Source organism: Corylus avellana, chromosome 9 (assembly GCF_965113065.1).
Source record: "Corylus avellana chromosome 9, dhCorAvel1.hap1.2, whole genome shotgun sequence".
NCBI classification, from domain to species: domain Eukaryota; kingdom Viridiplantae; phylum Streptophyta; class Magnoliopsida; order Fagales; family Betulaceae; genus Corylus; species Corylus avellana.
In genome coordinates, this window is record NC_142498.1 from 7,931,967 (window position 1) to 7,949,015 (window position 17,049).

General features: G+C 36.2%; 1 protein-coding gene across 1 annotated transcript; it reads right to left on the reverse strand.

The window, feature by feature from the left end:
- Positions 1-2,420: 2,420 nt before the first annotated feature.
- LOC148583660 (uncharacterized) lies at positions 2,421-4,917 on the reverse strand. The gene is made up of 2 exons (XM_088510736.1): positions 3,929-4,917; positions 2,421-2,670 (listed from the first exon to the last, which is right to left on the reverse strand). The coding sequence occupies exons 1-2, from the start codon at positions 4,915-4,917 to the stop codon at positions 2,421-2,423; spliced, it is 1,239 nt and encodes a 412-aa protein (XP_088366862.1).
- Positions 4,918-17,049: the final 12,132 nt, after the last annotated feature.

Below are 17,049 nucleotides of genomic sequence, written 5' to 3' on the forward strand. Positions count from 1 at the left end.
AAATTAATATTAAATTTTATTTAATTAATATCTAAAAAATAAGGAAAAGGCATCTCTTAATTAATCTTTTCTTCTTATGCCTCAAAATATATCAACCTGACAGTTTAATATATATATGTAGTTGATCCAATGACTACTAAATCCTAACATGCTGTTACATGCCACCTTAAATTGTAAGATTAACCCAATTTACTTGGGTTGGATCTATATGTTTATTTGGTAATTAATGCAGTGAAACACTTTAACAGTAATCAAATTTTGATTGTATTAATTTCAGAGATTTGATTGCAATAAGATTTTATTGGTGCTCACGTATAGGAGAGCTTTGATCGTATTAATTTCAGAGATTTGATTGCAATAAGATTTTATTGGTGCTCACGTATAGGAGAGCTTTGATCGTATTAATTTCAGAGATTTGATTGCAATCAGATTTTAATGGTGATCAAATCTAATGATATTAATCTAAGAAAATTCTTAAGTAGTCAGGACATGTACTAGTGCGTAGATTCGAATCTCTGCAATGGAGAATTCCTACATATGCCTAATTAATATTAACGGATTCTCATTAATGCCTTGGTGGGCTTGGGTTAGACTATGGCTCAGTCGAATTTGAGGGAGCGTATGTGGTTCCACCGTTTAGGCTCCACAAGCAGCACCCAACGGGTAAATGCTATTATGGTCATGCACAGTTAGGATAGCCCTATAGCCACAATTAGTCTCTTCGGCCTACCCTTATTTCTCAAATAGGAAAGAAAATTTTCGATTTCTATATGCAAACTAAAAGGTGCTTATTTGAAAACGTGTGAATTTAAACCAAAATCATGATTTCGCATAACAAATATTTGATAAAAAATTATTTTTTAACATGTTTTACCAAATACCTTTGCGATTTTATAAAATAGCGATTTCAAAAATGCAATTTTTAAAATCACTTATTAAAATCGCAATCAAGGACTATAAAGGCTAAATCAATCTCTTTTGCCGCTGCCGATTCAAACTTGACTGATCAGCAGGATCAAAAAGCGGGTCTGTTTGGTTGTAATAGTCGCTACAAGGCTTGCACTGCACCCAAATTAGATCACTGCCGGTGACCGGTAACGGCGGCGTGCTGACGGAGTATTTCATGAGGTATTCGCCTTCTATTTGCAACTACTTCTGATCGAGGTTCATTGCGAGAGGGTGAAGAAGAAGTTGGATTAAAATGATTAGCATGGCTAATGGAACGGCGCAAAGTGTTTGCTATATGCGCTGTGAAGGAGTTTTTCAAGGGTTGTAGAAGGGAGAGTGTAGGGAATCGCGGTGGATGAGATCCACGCTGGAGCCCCCATTGAGAGCCTCGATCGGTGTCTATGAGAGAGAGAAGCTGGAAAGAAGAAAAATGGAGAAGGTTGTTACAATCGCAGCAGAAGAGAGAAGAGAGTGATGATGATGAGATGCCATATATACATGGCAGATTTTTGGAGAAACTGTACGTGGTGTGAAAGCGAAGGAAATATATCCATTATCCATGCATGTAAGCAAATATATAGTGATGCAAAAGTTAGAGGCAGCCGCGCGTGGTCGGTCGCCTACCCAAATTGTACGATTCCTTTTTCTTTTTTTTTAATATGTTCACACAAGGGAAGGGAGAAGGAGATTCGAAATTGACGTTGTTTTCAGCTCTTAATGAATTTTCTTACATTCTTCAGATATATATTTCATTAATGGAAATATATTTTGAGAAATTGTTAAAAATAAAACTTAAAAAGGGGTGGCCGAGTTATATATTCCCATGAACCAATATTAGTTATGGGGTGGCTCAAACACCACGATATATGCTCAGAGTGTGGTCAAATCACCCATAATCCGGCAAGACGGGATGGCTCGACCTTGACCATCTCTATTTTTTTTTTTTATATATATATATATTTTTATATTTGTTAATAATTTTTATTATTATAAATGATGAGCGTCAAAACATTTTTGAACGGTGGACCATTAATGAAAGTTTAATTTGCACATATATATCTCACATTAACCATCTATTTTTCATATATAATTACGAAAAGCTCTACCCAACGCAGTAAAAATTAATATCTATCAATTTTCGGTTATTAATTATGTTTACAAGTAAGAGAACAATTTTCCTTATATTTAGTGATGATGAAGTAAATTAGCTAGCAACAATATAATATATATAGTCATGTATTTAATTAAATGTAACCATTAATAATTTTAAAGTACAAATACAGAACCACCTATCTTACAAATTTCGGACCCGTATAAAGCGTCCCCTTCACACACATGCTGAGACTAATTATTTATTAAAAACATGTATATAGCAAACTCGTAAAACATATATACAAATTAAACAGTTAGAGGTTTGTGCAATTCGTTGGCTTAAATGACATAGTATTGGCCTCGGAGTCATAACCCACCAACTAGTTCAACTGCGCCACGTTACCAAAGATGTAGATTCTTTCACTAGCAACGAAAGCAAAGCACACAAGTTCCTTGCTTACTCTCAGGAAGGCGTTCACCGGATTCAGCTTCACGTCTGCGCCCCTGAAATGCGCCGTGATATTCGAAACCCCTATATCATCCGACGCCGACTTGTAGCAAAGACTTAGTATTTCATAGGGATCCTCAACGCGCACCAGATCAATCTCTTCTGCCACCGCCGCTTCAAACCTGGAGTAGAAATCTTATGGAAATAGCGTTAATGTGGTGCCCGAATCAATTATAATGTTTTCCTTTGAGTCTCCAAAGGGGGAATGAAAATTCTAAAACGACTCCAAACAACACCTATCCAAATGTCTAGGTGTTTCACAAAGATTATTCAGAAAAAGATCTAACCTAGCAGTTAAAAGATCAACCAAATATAGATATGAAATAAGCAATCAACAACACAGATATTTGGTTACGAAGAGGAAACCATTTAGAAAACTCTCTAAATGTAAAACCTCTTTGGGGCAGCCAAACTCAGGAAATCAATCTACTATAAGAAGAATAAGGAATACAAGAAGAATTACAAAACCTTTGACTCTTCCTTGCACACGACAAGTGACCCACTTGACTTCTACCTCAGTAGCCCTTTCCAGAACATCTGGCACAATTCTTCTAAAAGATTTCCTTTCACCGGAACTCCGATTGGCTTCACGTATTTTCTTTTCACAAATAAAACTTGAACAATATCTCTCACTCTAAGCACTCTAATTTTGCTATCCAAAATACGTACATATAAAATGGCAAATTAGTTTGCTTAAATAGAAAATAAAACATAATAAAGCAGCCATGTCCGGACAGGGATAATCAGGTGTCCAGACATGGCTAGGGTTACATGATCGTAACCACATGAGGTCCGGACACCCAAGTCATGTGTCCGGACATGCTATTCAAAAACTGGCTTTCTGGAAATGGGGTCCGGACCCAGCTTTTGGCGGTCCGGACCTCTCCTTCAAAACAATGTTTCTAGAAATGGGGTCCGGACCCTGCTTCTGGCGGTCCGGACCTCCCCCTCAGAATGTAGTTTCTGGAAATCAGGTCCGGACCTATCTTCTGGCGGTCCGGACCTACTCTCAAAAACAAACTTGCTGGTTTTTGTGTCCAGACCCAACTTTTGGCGGTCCGAACATGCTCTAGAATCTACTTCCTAAAATACTCATTTTCAACACCATACATGCAAACCGAATGTGCCAAAACCTAAACTAACAAACTCCCCCTTTGGCCATTCGGGAACAAAAATAATTGTAGTACATGAAAATGACACATCAAAATAGCTCCCCCTTTTTGTCTCGGAAGGACAAAGGAAGCACACAAAAAATCTAGAGTTTTAAACAAGCAACCAACAACCCATGAATTCTTAAGTAAGTAGAACCAGACAACACAAAAAAATTATTCTTGCCAGAAAGAAAAGCAAAACAAAACAGGAGGGAAAAATTATTCTTGCCAAAAGCTTTCCTTAAAAGACTTCACATCTTTCTCCAAATTCGTCAGGCGAGTGTTAATGGCTTCAATGCTTTGGCCTTGAGTTTGAAGTAAGTCAATTATTTTAGTTAATTGACTTGAAATATCTGATGATCCCGAGGAGGACGCAGCTGGAGAATCTTGAACAAGTGGAGGCGCATGCGCAGCTGGAGCGTGAAGCCTAAGTTGGGCATTTGACTTCATCACAGTTCCTTTGCCAAAGTAACCTTCAGGAGCTTCCATCTGTTCATTTGCAGCAATTTTTGGCAAAGTGGCGTGCAAAATCTTCGTAATGAGACCGCCATAAGGTAATGCAATAGAGTGATCTTCATGGAGCTCGATCATTGTCAATACTAGATGAGTGCATAAACAAAACTCAACACAGGTAATGATGCCATAAATCATCATTGCTCGTTCGATAGTCACATGACTATGTCGAGATATTGGCCAAATATTCTGCAGCACAATCCGAGTTAACAGCCTCTCTGGAGCCCGTACATAGCCAATCGGAATTTTGTTCAGGTCTTCATCCCATACAAGCTGTCGACTTGGATTAAGAACCGCCATGATTTCAACTTTTGTTGGTTGTGGATCATCTTCCAGAAATGGAAGCGGCTTCTCATTTGTCAATGGAATCCCAGTAACTTCACTGATCAGCTCAGTAGTGATATTGAGAGTTTTCCCAGAGACCTTGGTCTTGAATGATGGGGGACCAACCAAGTCAATATCGTCGATGTTGTAGTAGAATTCCCAAACTAACCGAGTGTAGGCATTAACAGGAATGAACAAGGAGGTCCATTGATTTGCCTGGAATATGTCATGAATGAATCGAAACGGTTCCACTCGAAGATCATTTTGCTCCACTCCACGCTCGATTACAATTTTGCGTGTCAAAATCTTATCTTGTAAGACTGATTTTTCTTCTCGAGTGCGCTTTCTCCTTGGTGTGGATTCCGAAATTGGATACACCATTTTCTACATTCACACCCCAAAGAAGGAAGTAAATGATAAAATAATAGCACAAATCACTAGAAGAAATTAGATTGAAAACAAATATTGATATGAAACATGTGATTCCAAAATTGAGATAGATGCAAACATATGTCATGTAAACATTCTGTCGAACATGTGATAGGCATTATGGGATTGAATAGAACATGAGGATAAAAAATGTATGAAAGCTTAAACTATCTTGCCTAGGAACATCCCAACCAATATCTAGAGATCAATAACAGTGAAATATAGCAATGGAATTGAAAAATTTGAGCAAAATTGAAGAACAGAATCTTTGAGACATTTTATCAAACACATTGTATGCAAGAACAATGTAGTCGTGAACAACACATGTTAAAATGAGGAACCCATTCCCAAATACATGATAGATTATGTATTGTGCAATACTGATAAGAACTAGATAGAAGGCACAATGGGAATCAAAGAATCAAGTAAACAGGCTATTCGGAATCGCAAGGCACAAGTAAACCCAAACAGTCACATATTGCGATTTGAAACCAAATTGAAAAATAATAATGGAAGAAAGCATACCTTGGATGATACCAAAGTGTTGAGCCTTTAAGAAATGAAATCACCGAGAAGGTAAGAGGAAAGAAAAAATGAAAAAAAAAAAAAAAAAAAATTGAGGGAAAATGGTTTCGGGCCGAGAGAGAGGAAGCATGAAACTGGAAAAAAAAAACTTTTCAGGGTTTTAAGAATAAAATCTCGCGATGGCCATGTCCGGACAGGTAAGTGATGTGTCCGGACACCCTCCCCCTCAAAAAAAAAAAAAAGAAAACTTTTTTTTAAAAAAAGAAACACACAACTTGTATAGATAACCAATAAATCATGCATGCCCTTAGGAAAATCTTAACAATCCGAAGTGATCAACAAACTATACTTACACCTTAAATGTACCATATGCATGACACAACCTTATTCTGTGAATGCAGTCAAGTAGGCAATAATCAGAAATCTCATGTGAATGTGTAGTGTGTGAAACCTCCCATTAAATAAGATTTCACCAGTGTAAAGGAAATCTAGGCAGACATTTGGTAAATGAAAGACAAATAGTCTGATTCAAGCCACAGTAAAACCTTATAATGTTAGGACCTAGATTCCTTCATCCGATACTCCCCCTGAGATTAATCATTCATTTTTACCATGTCCTTTAGTAATCATCTATTTCCGCAATGATTTGATCACTGATTCTTCTTTAGGGACATATAGAAGCAAAACTAAGTCATCTGAGCTTATTTTATGCCCCCCCTTTTTTTTTAATAAGAAAATGTTGAAATTTTTCAGGAGCTAGGTTCATCTAACGAGTTGGTCAAGTGGATAAAACTGACACTACCTATCTTCCAAAAAATGTTTGATCCAAATTCCCAAACACATAACAAAAATCTAAACCTAATGGGGGCAAAAAGTGCACAATTTTGAACATGAGAAAAACTGACTCTTACTCTTTTAACAGTTTTCAGAAGAACAAGGTATATCAGAAATAGATGGAGCAGTAGATGTAAATTGCAGATAGATTGACCCCACTCATATGTAAAATATTCATTTGAGCACAAGACATGAGAAACTGACAATCCAACAAATAAAAACGATCCCAAAAATAACAGAATCAATGAAAATAAAGACAAAGCAAACAAAAACAATCAAAAAGAAATAAAAATACTCTAGAACAGCTAGAGACAAATATCAATATGATCAATTTCTAGGCATGTTCTATGTACACAATCATGAGAGATCGCATACACCAATAGCATTCCTGAGATACTCAAACCTAGATCCATTTAGGGGTTTTGTAAACAGGTCAGCTAATTGGTGTTCAGTAGGCATAAATTCAAGAGATACCACCTGGGTCTCGACCAAGTCACGGATGAAATGATGACGAATGTCAATGTGTTTCGTGCGTGAATGTTGAACCGGATTCTTTGAGATGTTGATGGCACTCGTATTGTCACAGTAGACAATCATTTTTCCTTGGCAAATCCATAGTCCGCAAGAAGTTGCTTCATCCAGATGAGCTGTGTGCAGCAGCTCCCAGCAGCTATATATTCGGCCTCAGCAGTAGAGAGAGAGATGGAGTTTTGTTTCTTACTCATCCAGGCGACCAATTTTGTTCCCACATAAAAACATCCGCCTGATGTACTCTTTCGATCATCAGCATTACCAGCCCAGTCAGCATCAGAGTATCCTAGAAGTTCAAGATTTGTATTAGTAGAGAAATAAATTCCAAAATTGATTGTGCCATTGACATACCTGAGGATCCGTTTAACTGCTGTCAGATGAGATTCCTTTGGATTAGCTTGGAATCGAGCACATACACCCACACTGAAAGATATATCTGGTCGACTAGTTGTAAGATAAAGGAGACAACCTATCATGCTTCTGTATAAGGTTTGGTCAACGGATTTCCAAGCCACATCTGCACTCAGCTTAATACTCGTACTCATGGGTGTGCGAGCATGGCTTTTTCCATCCAACCCAAATCTCTTCACAAGATCTTTGGCATACTTTGGTTGAGATACAAAGATACCTTTGTTGGATTGTTGAACTTGAAAACCTAGAAAATAGGTCAATTCACCAATCATGCTCATTTCGAACTCTTGCTTCATTTATGTAGAAAACTGATGAGCCTGTGAGTCGACCGTAGAGCCAAAGATAATGTCATCTACATAAATTTGGACAATGAGGAGTTGATTGCCTTTCCTACAGATGAACAATGTACGGTCAGCCTGTCCTCGGATGAACCCATGTGCAAGAAGGTATGTTGTCAGACGTTCATACCAAGCTCTCGGAGCTTGTTTCAATCCATAAAGCGCATTTTTCAGCTTGTAAACATGATTTGGATAAGTTGGATCCTGAAACCCTTTTGGCTGAGCTACATATACTTCTTCTTGAAGAATGCCAGAAAAGCACTCTTGACGTCCATCTGATACAATTTGATCTAGAGATGACATGAGATGCTCAACAAAATTCTGATAGATTGCAATCTGGCTACCAGTGCGAACGTCTCATCAAAATCCACTCCTTCAACTTGAGTGTCTCCTTGAGCAACCAATCGAGCTTTGTTTCTTACCACTGTACCATGCTCGTTAGATTTATTCTTGAAGATCCATTTAGTGCCAATGATATTCTGATCTTTTGGTTTTGGAACCAAATTCCAAACATCATTCCTAACAAACTGATTGAGTTCATCATGCATAGCCGCAACCCAACTCTCATCTTCTAATGCCTCATTAACCTTCTTTGGCTCAAACTGAAAGAGCTAACAAGAATAAGTGACTTGATTGACCACCTTGTTTCGCAGTTGTAACCCTTCATTAACATTGCCCAGCAAATTTTCTCTAGGATGATTAAGTTTGACTCTGGAGAATGGTGCATGAGAGACCAAGTGTGGAACTGGTGAAGGAGTCATGCCTTCTGTATCTGAAGGTATTGATGTACGGACTGCTGAAACATTCGGACTAGGAGGTTCATGAGTTTTATCAGGCATATCAACTTGCTCCCCCTCAACCTGAGGTTCTTCTTCTGCAAAATGCTCCTTGGTAGTTTCATCATCAATGACAACATTTACTGATTCCATTACTGACTTGGTCATTTTGTTATACACAAGACTGGCTCGACTTATATTGGAATATCCAAGAAAAATTCCTTCGTCACTCTTTGCATTAAACTTCCCCAAGTTCTCCCTATCACGAAGAATGTAACATGTACTTCCGAACACCCGAAACTATTTGACAGTGGGTTTCTTGCCTCGCCATAGCTGATATGGTGTCTTAGTAGTTGTTGGTCTAAGAAAAACTCGATTAACAATATGACATGCCGTATGGATTGCTTTTGTAGCGCCCCAGAATTTTCAAAGTTATTTAAATAGATTATTTCGATAATGATGTTATTTTAATATCCATTGTAGCCAAGGATTTTAATCCTTGGGAAATTTATGGTGTTACAGAGAGTGGTAATTAGAGAATGGTAATTGGTGAAATAATATGATAGTAAATGGTAGGAAGAATTGTATGGGTATGTAGAATAGTAAAGGTAGAATAGTCAATGGTAGGTATAAGGAGGATAGAATTTTAAATAAGAAGGTAAAATAGTCAATGGTAGGTATAAGGAGGGTAGAATTTTAAATAAGAAGGTAAAATAGTTAATGGTAGGTATAAGGAGGGTAGAATTGTAAATAAGAATGTAGAATAGTCAATTGTAGGTATACTAAGTGGGTAGGTGGAGTAGTAAAATGAGGGTATAATTGTAAATTGAAGGTAGAATAGTATTTGGTTTTCTCCTATAAATAGAGCTCTTTCCCTTCACAATTTCACTACTCCTCTCCCATCTCTTGCACATATTCTTCCTTCTTCCGCTTTTTACTCGGTCTTTCTTCTTTCTAAGAGTGTTTACTCAGAACAGAGAGAGAAAGTGCGAGACAAAGCACTACAAGAAAGAAAGAACACAAGAGTAGCGGACTTTAGAAATTAGTTTCAAAAGATATACTAGTGGTGTTAGTCAGATTGGAACAACTAGATTCCTTCAAACCACTTTTAGCTTCAGTCTAGAGGTAAGTAAATTCACTACCCCTTCTAAAATTACTTCATGTCATGCTATTTATACATTTTTGTATCAAATTGTAAATGATTATTTTATTTACCTGTCATGGAGATATGTTGCATGCATGAAAGATTTCTACAAGAATTATTTAGAAAGTTTCTAATTCTTTAAATGCTTTCTAAGTACAACAAGTTTATATTTGGTAAAGTTTCTATTTTGAGAAAAGAAAGTTGAGAAATGATGATTATAAGAAAGAAGAATGATAATAAACTCTCTTACATGTTGCCCTAAGATGCATCAAAAGAAGTACAAAGAAAAGTACAAGATATGAGTTAAATGTTTATGAAATGAGGGCACATGTATGGAGGAGAGTATTTTTGGCCCCAAGATAAGTAAGGATGAGAGGAGTTTGGTACCGATACTCGGATGGAGGCGAAACCACTGAAGGAGGCTATGCCAGAAGGTGGTATTCCATCAACATGACCGTTGAGTGCACCAAGAAAAGAGTTAATTGACGATCGGGCACGGCTGAGGCCACAGTTCAATGTCATGGTTACAAGGACCCGCAACCCTCGTACACAGGGGTAACAGTGTACATGGGCCTTAATATGAGAAAATGATGATATGATTTCAAAAATGATATACTATGATGATTTATAATGATGATTTATAACGATGATATACTATGATGATTTGCAATGATGATTTATAATGATGCATTATGATGATGATTTATGACGATAATTTATTACTAGATGTAATAGTATGTATATGCTACGGGAGATGCAACCATACATACGTGTATTATTATGGTTGGATGTATATTTATTTGTGAAAATGATTTTCAAAACTGAGAACAATGAGTAAAACTATTTATGGTTGCGAATTTTACTTGTTGGGCCCATTTGGGCTCTTTCAGTTTTATTTATTGTTTTCAAGTAGAAAGGACGCTGGAATAGGAGGCCGGAATGGGGACGGGAATAATTATTAATTTTCAAAGTCTTTTCATATCACTTATTGTAATAATATGATATTCCGCAACTAAAGTTTAATGTTTTCTAATTTCGCTTGTAATAAAATCTCTTGAAGAATGTTTTATACATTTATCGTATCTTTTAAAATCAAGTACTCTGATAGACCTTATAGATCTTTGCAAAAAATTTCGTTGTAAAAGAAGAAAAGTGGCAAACTCAACCTTAACGGGCTGGGGATGTTACAGCTTCTCCCCAAAAATGTTGTGCCAAATCCTTAGCATGTATCATAACTCTAGCCATTTCTTGTATGACTTGATTTTTCCGTTCAACTACTCCATTTTGTTGAGGAGTTATGGGGGATGAGAATTCTTGTTTGATACCTTGCTGAGCACAATAATTTTCAAAACTTGAGTTCTCGAATTCTCTGCCATGATCGCTCCTGATTCGCTTGATGAGACAGTCTTGTTCATTTTGTATCTTATGAAACAAGATCTGAGCTTGTTCAAAGGCTTTAGATTTTTCTCTTAATAAAATTACCCATGTGTATCGAGAGAAGTCATCTACGATCAGCATAATGTATTTCTTGCCTCCCAAAATGGCTGTCCGTGTAGGGCCCATAAGATCCATGTGAAGAAGCTCTAAGTTTCGAGAGGTAACAATACTTGAGATCTTTTTGTGAGAAGTTCTAGTTTGTTTCCCCAATTGACATAGGCCACATTTTCCTTTATCAACCTGATGAATCTTAGGTAAATCAGCTATGGCTTCTGTCTTTGAAATTCTGACTATATCATGAAAATTTAGATGCCCCAACCGTTGATGCCACAATTCTCTAGTGTCCAGGGTTGCCTTATTGCATTTTATTGGAGAAGTTGAGGAGAGACAATAGCAGTTGTCAACAGTGCGCTCTCCTCCCATCAACCATTTTCCTTGAGAATCAAATATGCTGCATTCTTTCTTAGAAAACTGGACCACTAGATTATAATCACAAAATTGACTGATGCTCAATAAATTTGCCCGGAGTCCTTCAACATACAGCACTTCTTGTGGAGTAGGAGCACCGAAAGTTTCCACAATTCCTTGACCGATCACCTTTGATTTGCTGCCATCTACATAAATGATGCTTCCACCTCCTTTGCCTTCTTTAAGCTCTTTGAATAGAGACTTATCACCTGTCATATGTTTTGAAGAAGCACTATGCAGAAACCACAAACAAGAGCTAAGCACATTTAAGGCAATATGGGCAACAAGGCATAGATAATCTTTCTTTTTAACCCAGACCTGTTCCTTTTGAGGAGGAATTTGCACATTCTTGTCAATCAAATTAGACATATCTTTTATATCAACAGAATTTGACAAAACATCTAACTTCTCACTAATAAGTTTTACTTGAGCAGTTAAAACTTTTAGTTGATTCCCAATTCCAGGTTCATCTAGTCTAGGGATATTCTTCTGAGACCATGGTTGTTTAGCCCTAATTTGAGAACAGTTTGGTCGAGTATGACCTTCGACACCACAGTGAAAACAAGTAGGGATGAAGTTAGTCCTTACCAGAACTTTGAATTTCAACTTATTTTTCTTGGTCACATCTTCTGAACTTTCTTGAGGTAAGTAGGAATTCTCAATTGCCACATCTTTCATTTTAGGTTTCACAAACATGATCTTAGAAGTGGTTGCAACATTTGAAGAAGATGAATTAACATATTTATTAAAACCCAATCCAGTCCTATCATGTGAATGTTTCTGATTTCCTAACATTTGATTCAGTTTATCACTAGAAAATTTCTTTAAATGATCATTCGAATCATTCAAGTCCTTTTCCAGAGATTTCACTTTAGCAATCAGCATGAGGTTTTCAGAAGTCAAAGTGTTTCGAATAGCTAAACATTCATCCATAGATTTCATTAATCTTTCTTTCTCAAGTTCAGCTTCTTTCATATTTTTTAGATTTTTCCTATTCAGCTTGTTCAATTTATCACATTCCACAAACAAGTTATTATAAGCAGTTTGTAAATCTACCTCATCATCATATTCAATTTCAGATTCGTTTATCATATGAGGTGAGTTAACAGTCTTATAATAATTATCATAAGAAGTAGTAAAAGCTAAATAATTCACTCCTCCTTCAACTTCTTCTTCGGATTTTTCATCATCCGATTCATCACTCTAAGTGACATTGAAAGCTTTACCTTTTGACTTTTTCAGATTAGCACATTCATGACATTTTCGTTCACTAGTGAACTTATCCTTCTGATCAGTCTCTACGTTCTCACGTGAATTACTTATAAATTCACCTCTAGGTTTCACAGGAATTTTTTAGTCACGATTTTTAAACCTTCCATTCACGGGTCTAAAGAATTTTCTAAATTTTTTAGCAAACAAGGCAAATTCTTCATCATCCCCAGAATCTTCATCAGACGAACCACAAGAATTGACTTTAACATTTTTTGCTTTAAGAGCAATGTTTTTAGTTTTCTTGAGTTTTGGTAGAATTAGCTCAAAGGTCTGAAGGGAACCTACAAGTTCTTCTACTCTCATAGTATCTAAGTCCTTGCTCTGTTGTATAGCAGCAATTTGGGGAATAAACCTCTCAGGCAAAGATCTTAAGATTTTTTTCACCACTTTAGCATCATCCATTTTCTTTCCCAAATTAATGGTAGAGTTTCTAATGGCACTAAGTTTTGAATAGAATTCATCAAAAGTTTCATCTTCCTGCATTCTAATCTCCTCAAACTGAGAAACTAACATTTGAATTTTTGACCTTTTAACAACCTTAGTTCCTTCATGTGTGATTTCTAAAGTTTCCCAAGCTTCCTTAGCTATTTCACATCTAGAAATTCTAAAAAATTCCTCATTTGAAACAGAGATGTACAATGCATTTATAGCTTTGTCATTTACAGTAGCATTATTCTTTTCCTCTGTTGTCCATTCAGCTATTGCTTTGTCTGGACGTGTCCATCCAGATTCAACAATATGCCAAACATTAATGGATTTAAAGTATGCTCTCATACGAATTTTACAAAGCGTATAATTTGTTCCGTCAAAGACGGGAAGAGAATTAGGAGCAATAGTAAGAGACATTTGATATGGAGTCTTGGATCACACTCAGGAAAAATTCCTTCACAGAGTGAACCCGCTCTGATACCAATTGAAAATTCTAAAACGACTCCAAACAACACCTATCCAAATGTCTAGGTGTTTCACAAAGATTATTTAGAAAAAGATCTAACCTAGCAGTTAAAAGATCAACCAAATATAGATATGAAATAAGCAATCAACAACACAGATATTTGGTTACGAAGAGGAAACCATTTAGAGAACTCTCTAAATGTAAAACCACTCCGGGGCAGCTAAACCCAGGAAATCAATCCACTATAAGAAGAATAAGGAATACAAGAAGAATTACAAAACCTTTGACTCTTCCTTGCACACGACAAGTGACCCACTTGACTTCTACCTCAGTAACCCTTTCCAGAACATCTGGCACAATTCTTCTAAAAGATTTCCTTTCACCGGAACTCCGATTGGCTTCACGTATTTTCTTTTCACCAATAAAACTTGAACAATATCTCTCACTTTAAGCACTCAAATTTTGCTCTCCAAAATACGTACATATAAAATGGCAAATTAGTTTGCTTAAATAGAAAATAAAACATAATAAAGCAGCTATGTCCGAACAGGGATAATCAGGTGTCCAGACATGGCTAGGGTTACATGATCGTAACCACATGAGGTCCGGACACCCAAGTCATGTGTCCGGACATGCTATTCAAAAACTGGCTTTTTGGAAATGGGGTCCGGACCCAGCTTCTGGCGGTCCGGACCTCTCCTTCAAAACAATGTTTCTAGAAATGGGGTCCGGACCCTGCTTCTAGCGGTCCGGACCTCCCCCTCAGAATGTAGTTTCTGGAAATCAAGTCCGGACCTAGCTTCTGGCGGTCCGGACCTACTCTTAAAAACAAACTTGCTGGTTTTTGTGTCCGGACCCAGCTTCTGGCGGTCCGGACATGCGCTAGAATCTGCTTTCTAAAATACTCATTTTCAACACCGTACATGCAAACCGAATGTGCCAAAACCTAAACTAACAGGGAAGAATCGTCAAACTCCAATGTTTTATTTTTGACGCGTATTGCCTCCAATGTTAGAAAGTAGAAATGCATATCCGGCCTTTTTGGGCCCAAGCCAGTAGAAACGGCTCCAGACCCAGAAACCACCGCATCACTACCAAAACTCAATTTGCTTTTGGGAAGTTGTCGGCACCAAGCAGTAGGAAAACTTGCCTCCTGTTATTTACAGCATATATATAAATTAAACCATTAAATTCACGATCCCACTTTTCTCATAAGCTTAAGCTGGTAAGAGTAAATTTAATCATTTAATTAATATTTTAACATTTTTCCTTACGTGTAAGCTCAAACTCTCTTTTAATAGGATGGGTTCAACACGTGAAATGTTTAATTGAAATAAAAGGGTCAGAAATATAATCATCTGCATTTCATTTGAAATCGAGAGTATCCATTAGTAATATTGTCTTAGCATTAGAGTAGAAGGTAGTGTCGGCTCAATCCTTAGACAAATTAGGCAGCCTCATGCCCCAAATAACTATAGCATAATTATGTTTCCTTTTTTTAAAAAAAAAAAAAAAAAAAAAAATTAGAGCCTTAATTATGATAAAAAGTTAGTCAATTATCTTTAATTAAGGCTTCAATTATGGTAAAAAATTATTTATGACAAAAAAGTTAGTAACTACTCTTTAATTAAGGCCCCGATTACTGTAAATATGAATACAAGTAATTAAATTTCAAGATATTAAGACTTTAAAGGAATTGAAGGAGAAAATTGGAAAGTTACATTAATTGCACTCTTAAAACGGTTGCTAAACTCATAGTTTCATCTTCACTTAAAACCAATATATTGCTAATTAAGTTCGTTCATTAAATAATTTTTAGAATAAAGTAAATTTCGTTTTTGTAAATTAAATTCTACATATGTAGCTCAACACAAAATATGACATCTGTTAAAATTAAATGTCTCCTAACACTACAAAAAAAAAAAAATCTATTTCTGACATGGCTACAGTACACAATTTTTTGCCATGTCACTAATTACTGACGTGACAAAAAAATATTTTTCTAATGTGGCCAAAAATACCACTTTAGAAATTTCTAACATGTTCTGACGTGGTATTTTAACACGTCAGAAATTTTTGACGTGTGTAAATAGCATGTCAGAAATTTCTGACTTGTTAAATGTTGTCACGTCACTAAAAAAATGAGCGAAATATTCAACTTTTTCCCTTTTCTTATATATTATTTATTCTTTTCCTTTAATTTCTTTTATTTCCCCACACTCTCTCTCTCCTCTCTCAATCTCCCTCTTCTTTTTGCACAGCAGCTCCCTCTAGAGGGAAGAAGAAAAAGAAAAGGTAAAGAGAAAAAGAAGAGAAGCCGAAGAAGAAGAAAAAGAAAAGGAGAAGAGAAGCAAAAAAAAAAAAAAGAGAAGAGAAGATAAGAAGATTTTTTGGGTTTTTGAAGTTTTGTTGGGTTTGACGTTTGGGTTTTTGATTTTTCAGGTTGATTTTTTGATTTTTTGATTTAGGTTTTTGATTTTTTGAAGATTTTTTGGGTTTGAGTTTTTGAAAATTAATGGAGAAAAGAAGAGAGAGAGAGTATGAGGAAATGGAGAAAAGAAGAGAGGGAGAGTTGGAGAAACGAAATTGGTGAAAAAAAAATTAAAAAAAATTATTTTAATTGAAAAATAATTTAAACTGAGTCAAAGTACTTATGTGAGGTTGACATTCTGCCAAACGATTTTAATTAGAAGATTCCCCATTGTTCAGATTGCCTATACTAACCTAACCACCCATGCCTATGGCTATGATGATAAATGGGTTCAAATTCCTTTTTCTTTTTTTGTTTTTTTCTTTTTTGAAAGCAAAGCAAATGCGAGAGAGTTGGCTTGAGAGTTGAGATTCACTTATTCAAATAATTAGAAAAAAAAAAAAAAGTTGTTTAAACAGTCCAAAATTTTTTTGATCACCCATGCAACTTAAAAATCTTTAATTTAAAACTTTTAAGAAGGGTATTGAATCCTTTATCGGAAAAATTCCGTTTGAAGATGAAGACTCATCCCTTAAAGACAGACTTTCAAGAATTTTCAGTCGACATGTTATGTCGCTTTGGAAAGTTGCGACATAATCGTGAATGCATTACAGTTAGTAAGGGTTTAACATATTTATGAAAAATTAAATTCATGAGGGATTCAGGATGTTTAATCCGATGTGACCAAATGAGTCGATCTGATATGTTTAATCCGATGTGACCAAATGAGTCTAAGGCATAACGAGACCTTATTTTGTTTTTAGGGATGTTATGCTAGTCTCTAATAAGACTTAGTGTAATGCTCCCAATCTTTCTGCAGGTGTGCTCAACGGTCACACAACCTATTTGCAAGTATGAATAATGCCAGAGATTGATAAGAAAGACGAAACAATATGAGAGATGTACGGTTAGCCCATGCTCACTATGTGTAATGGGAGATGTTAGTAATTGGAACTCCATATACCCACAGTAGAGTTGGTCCA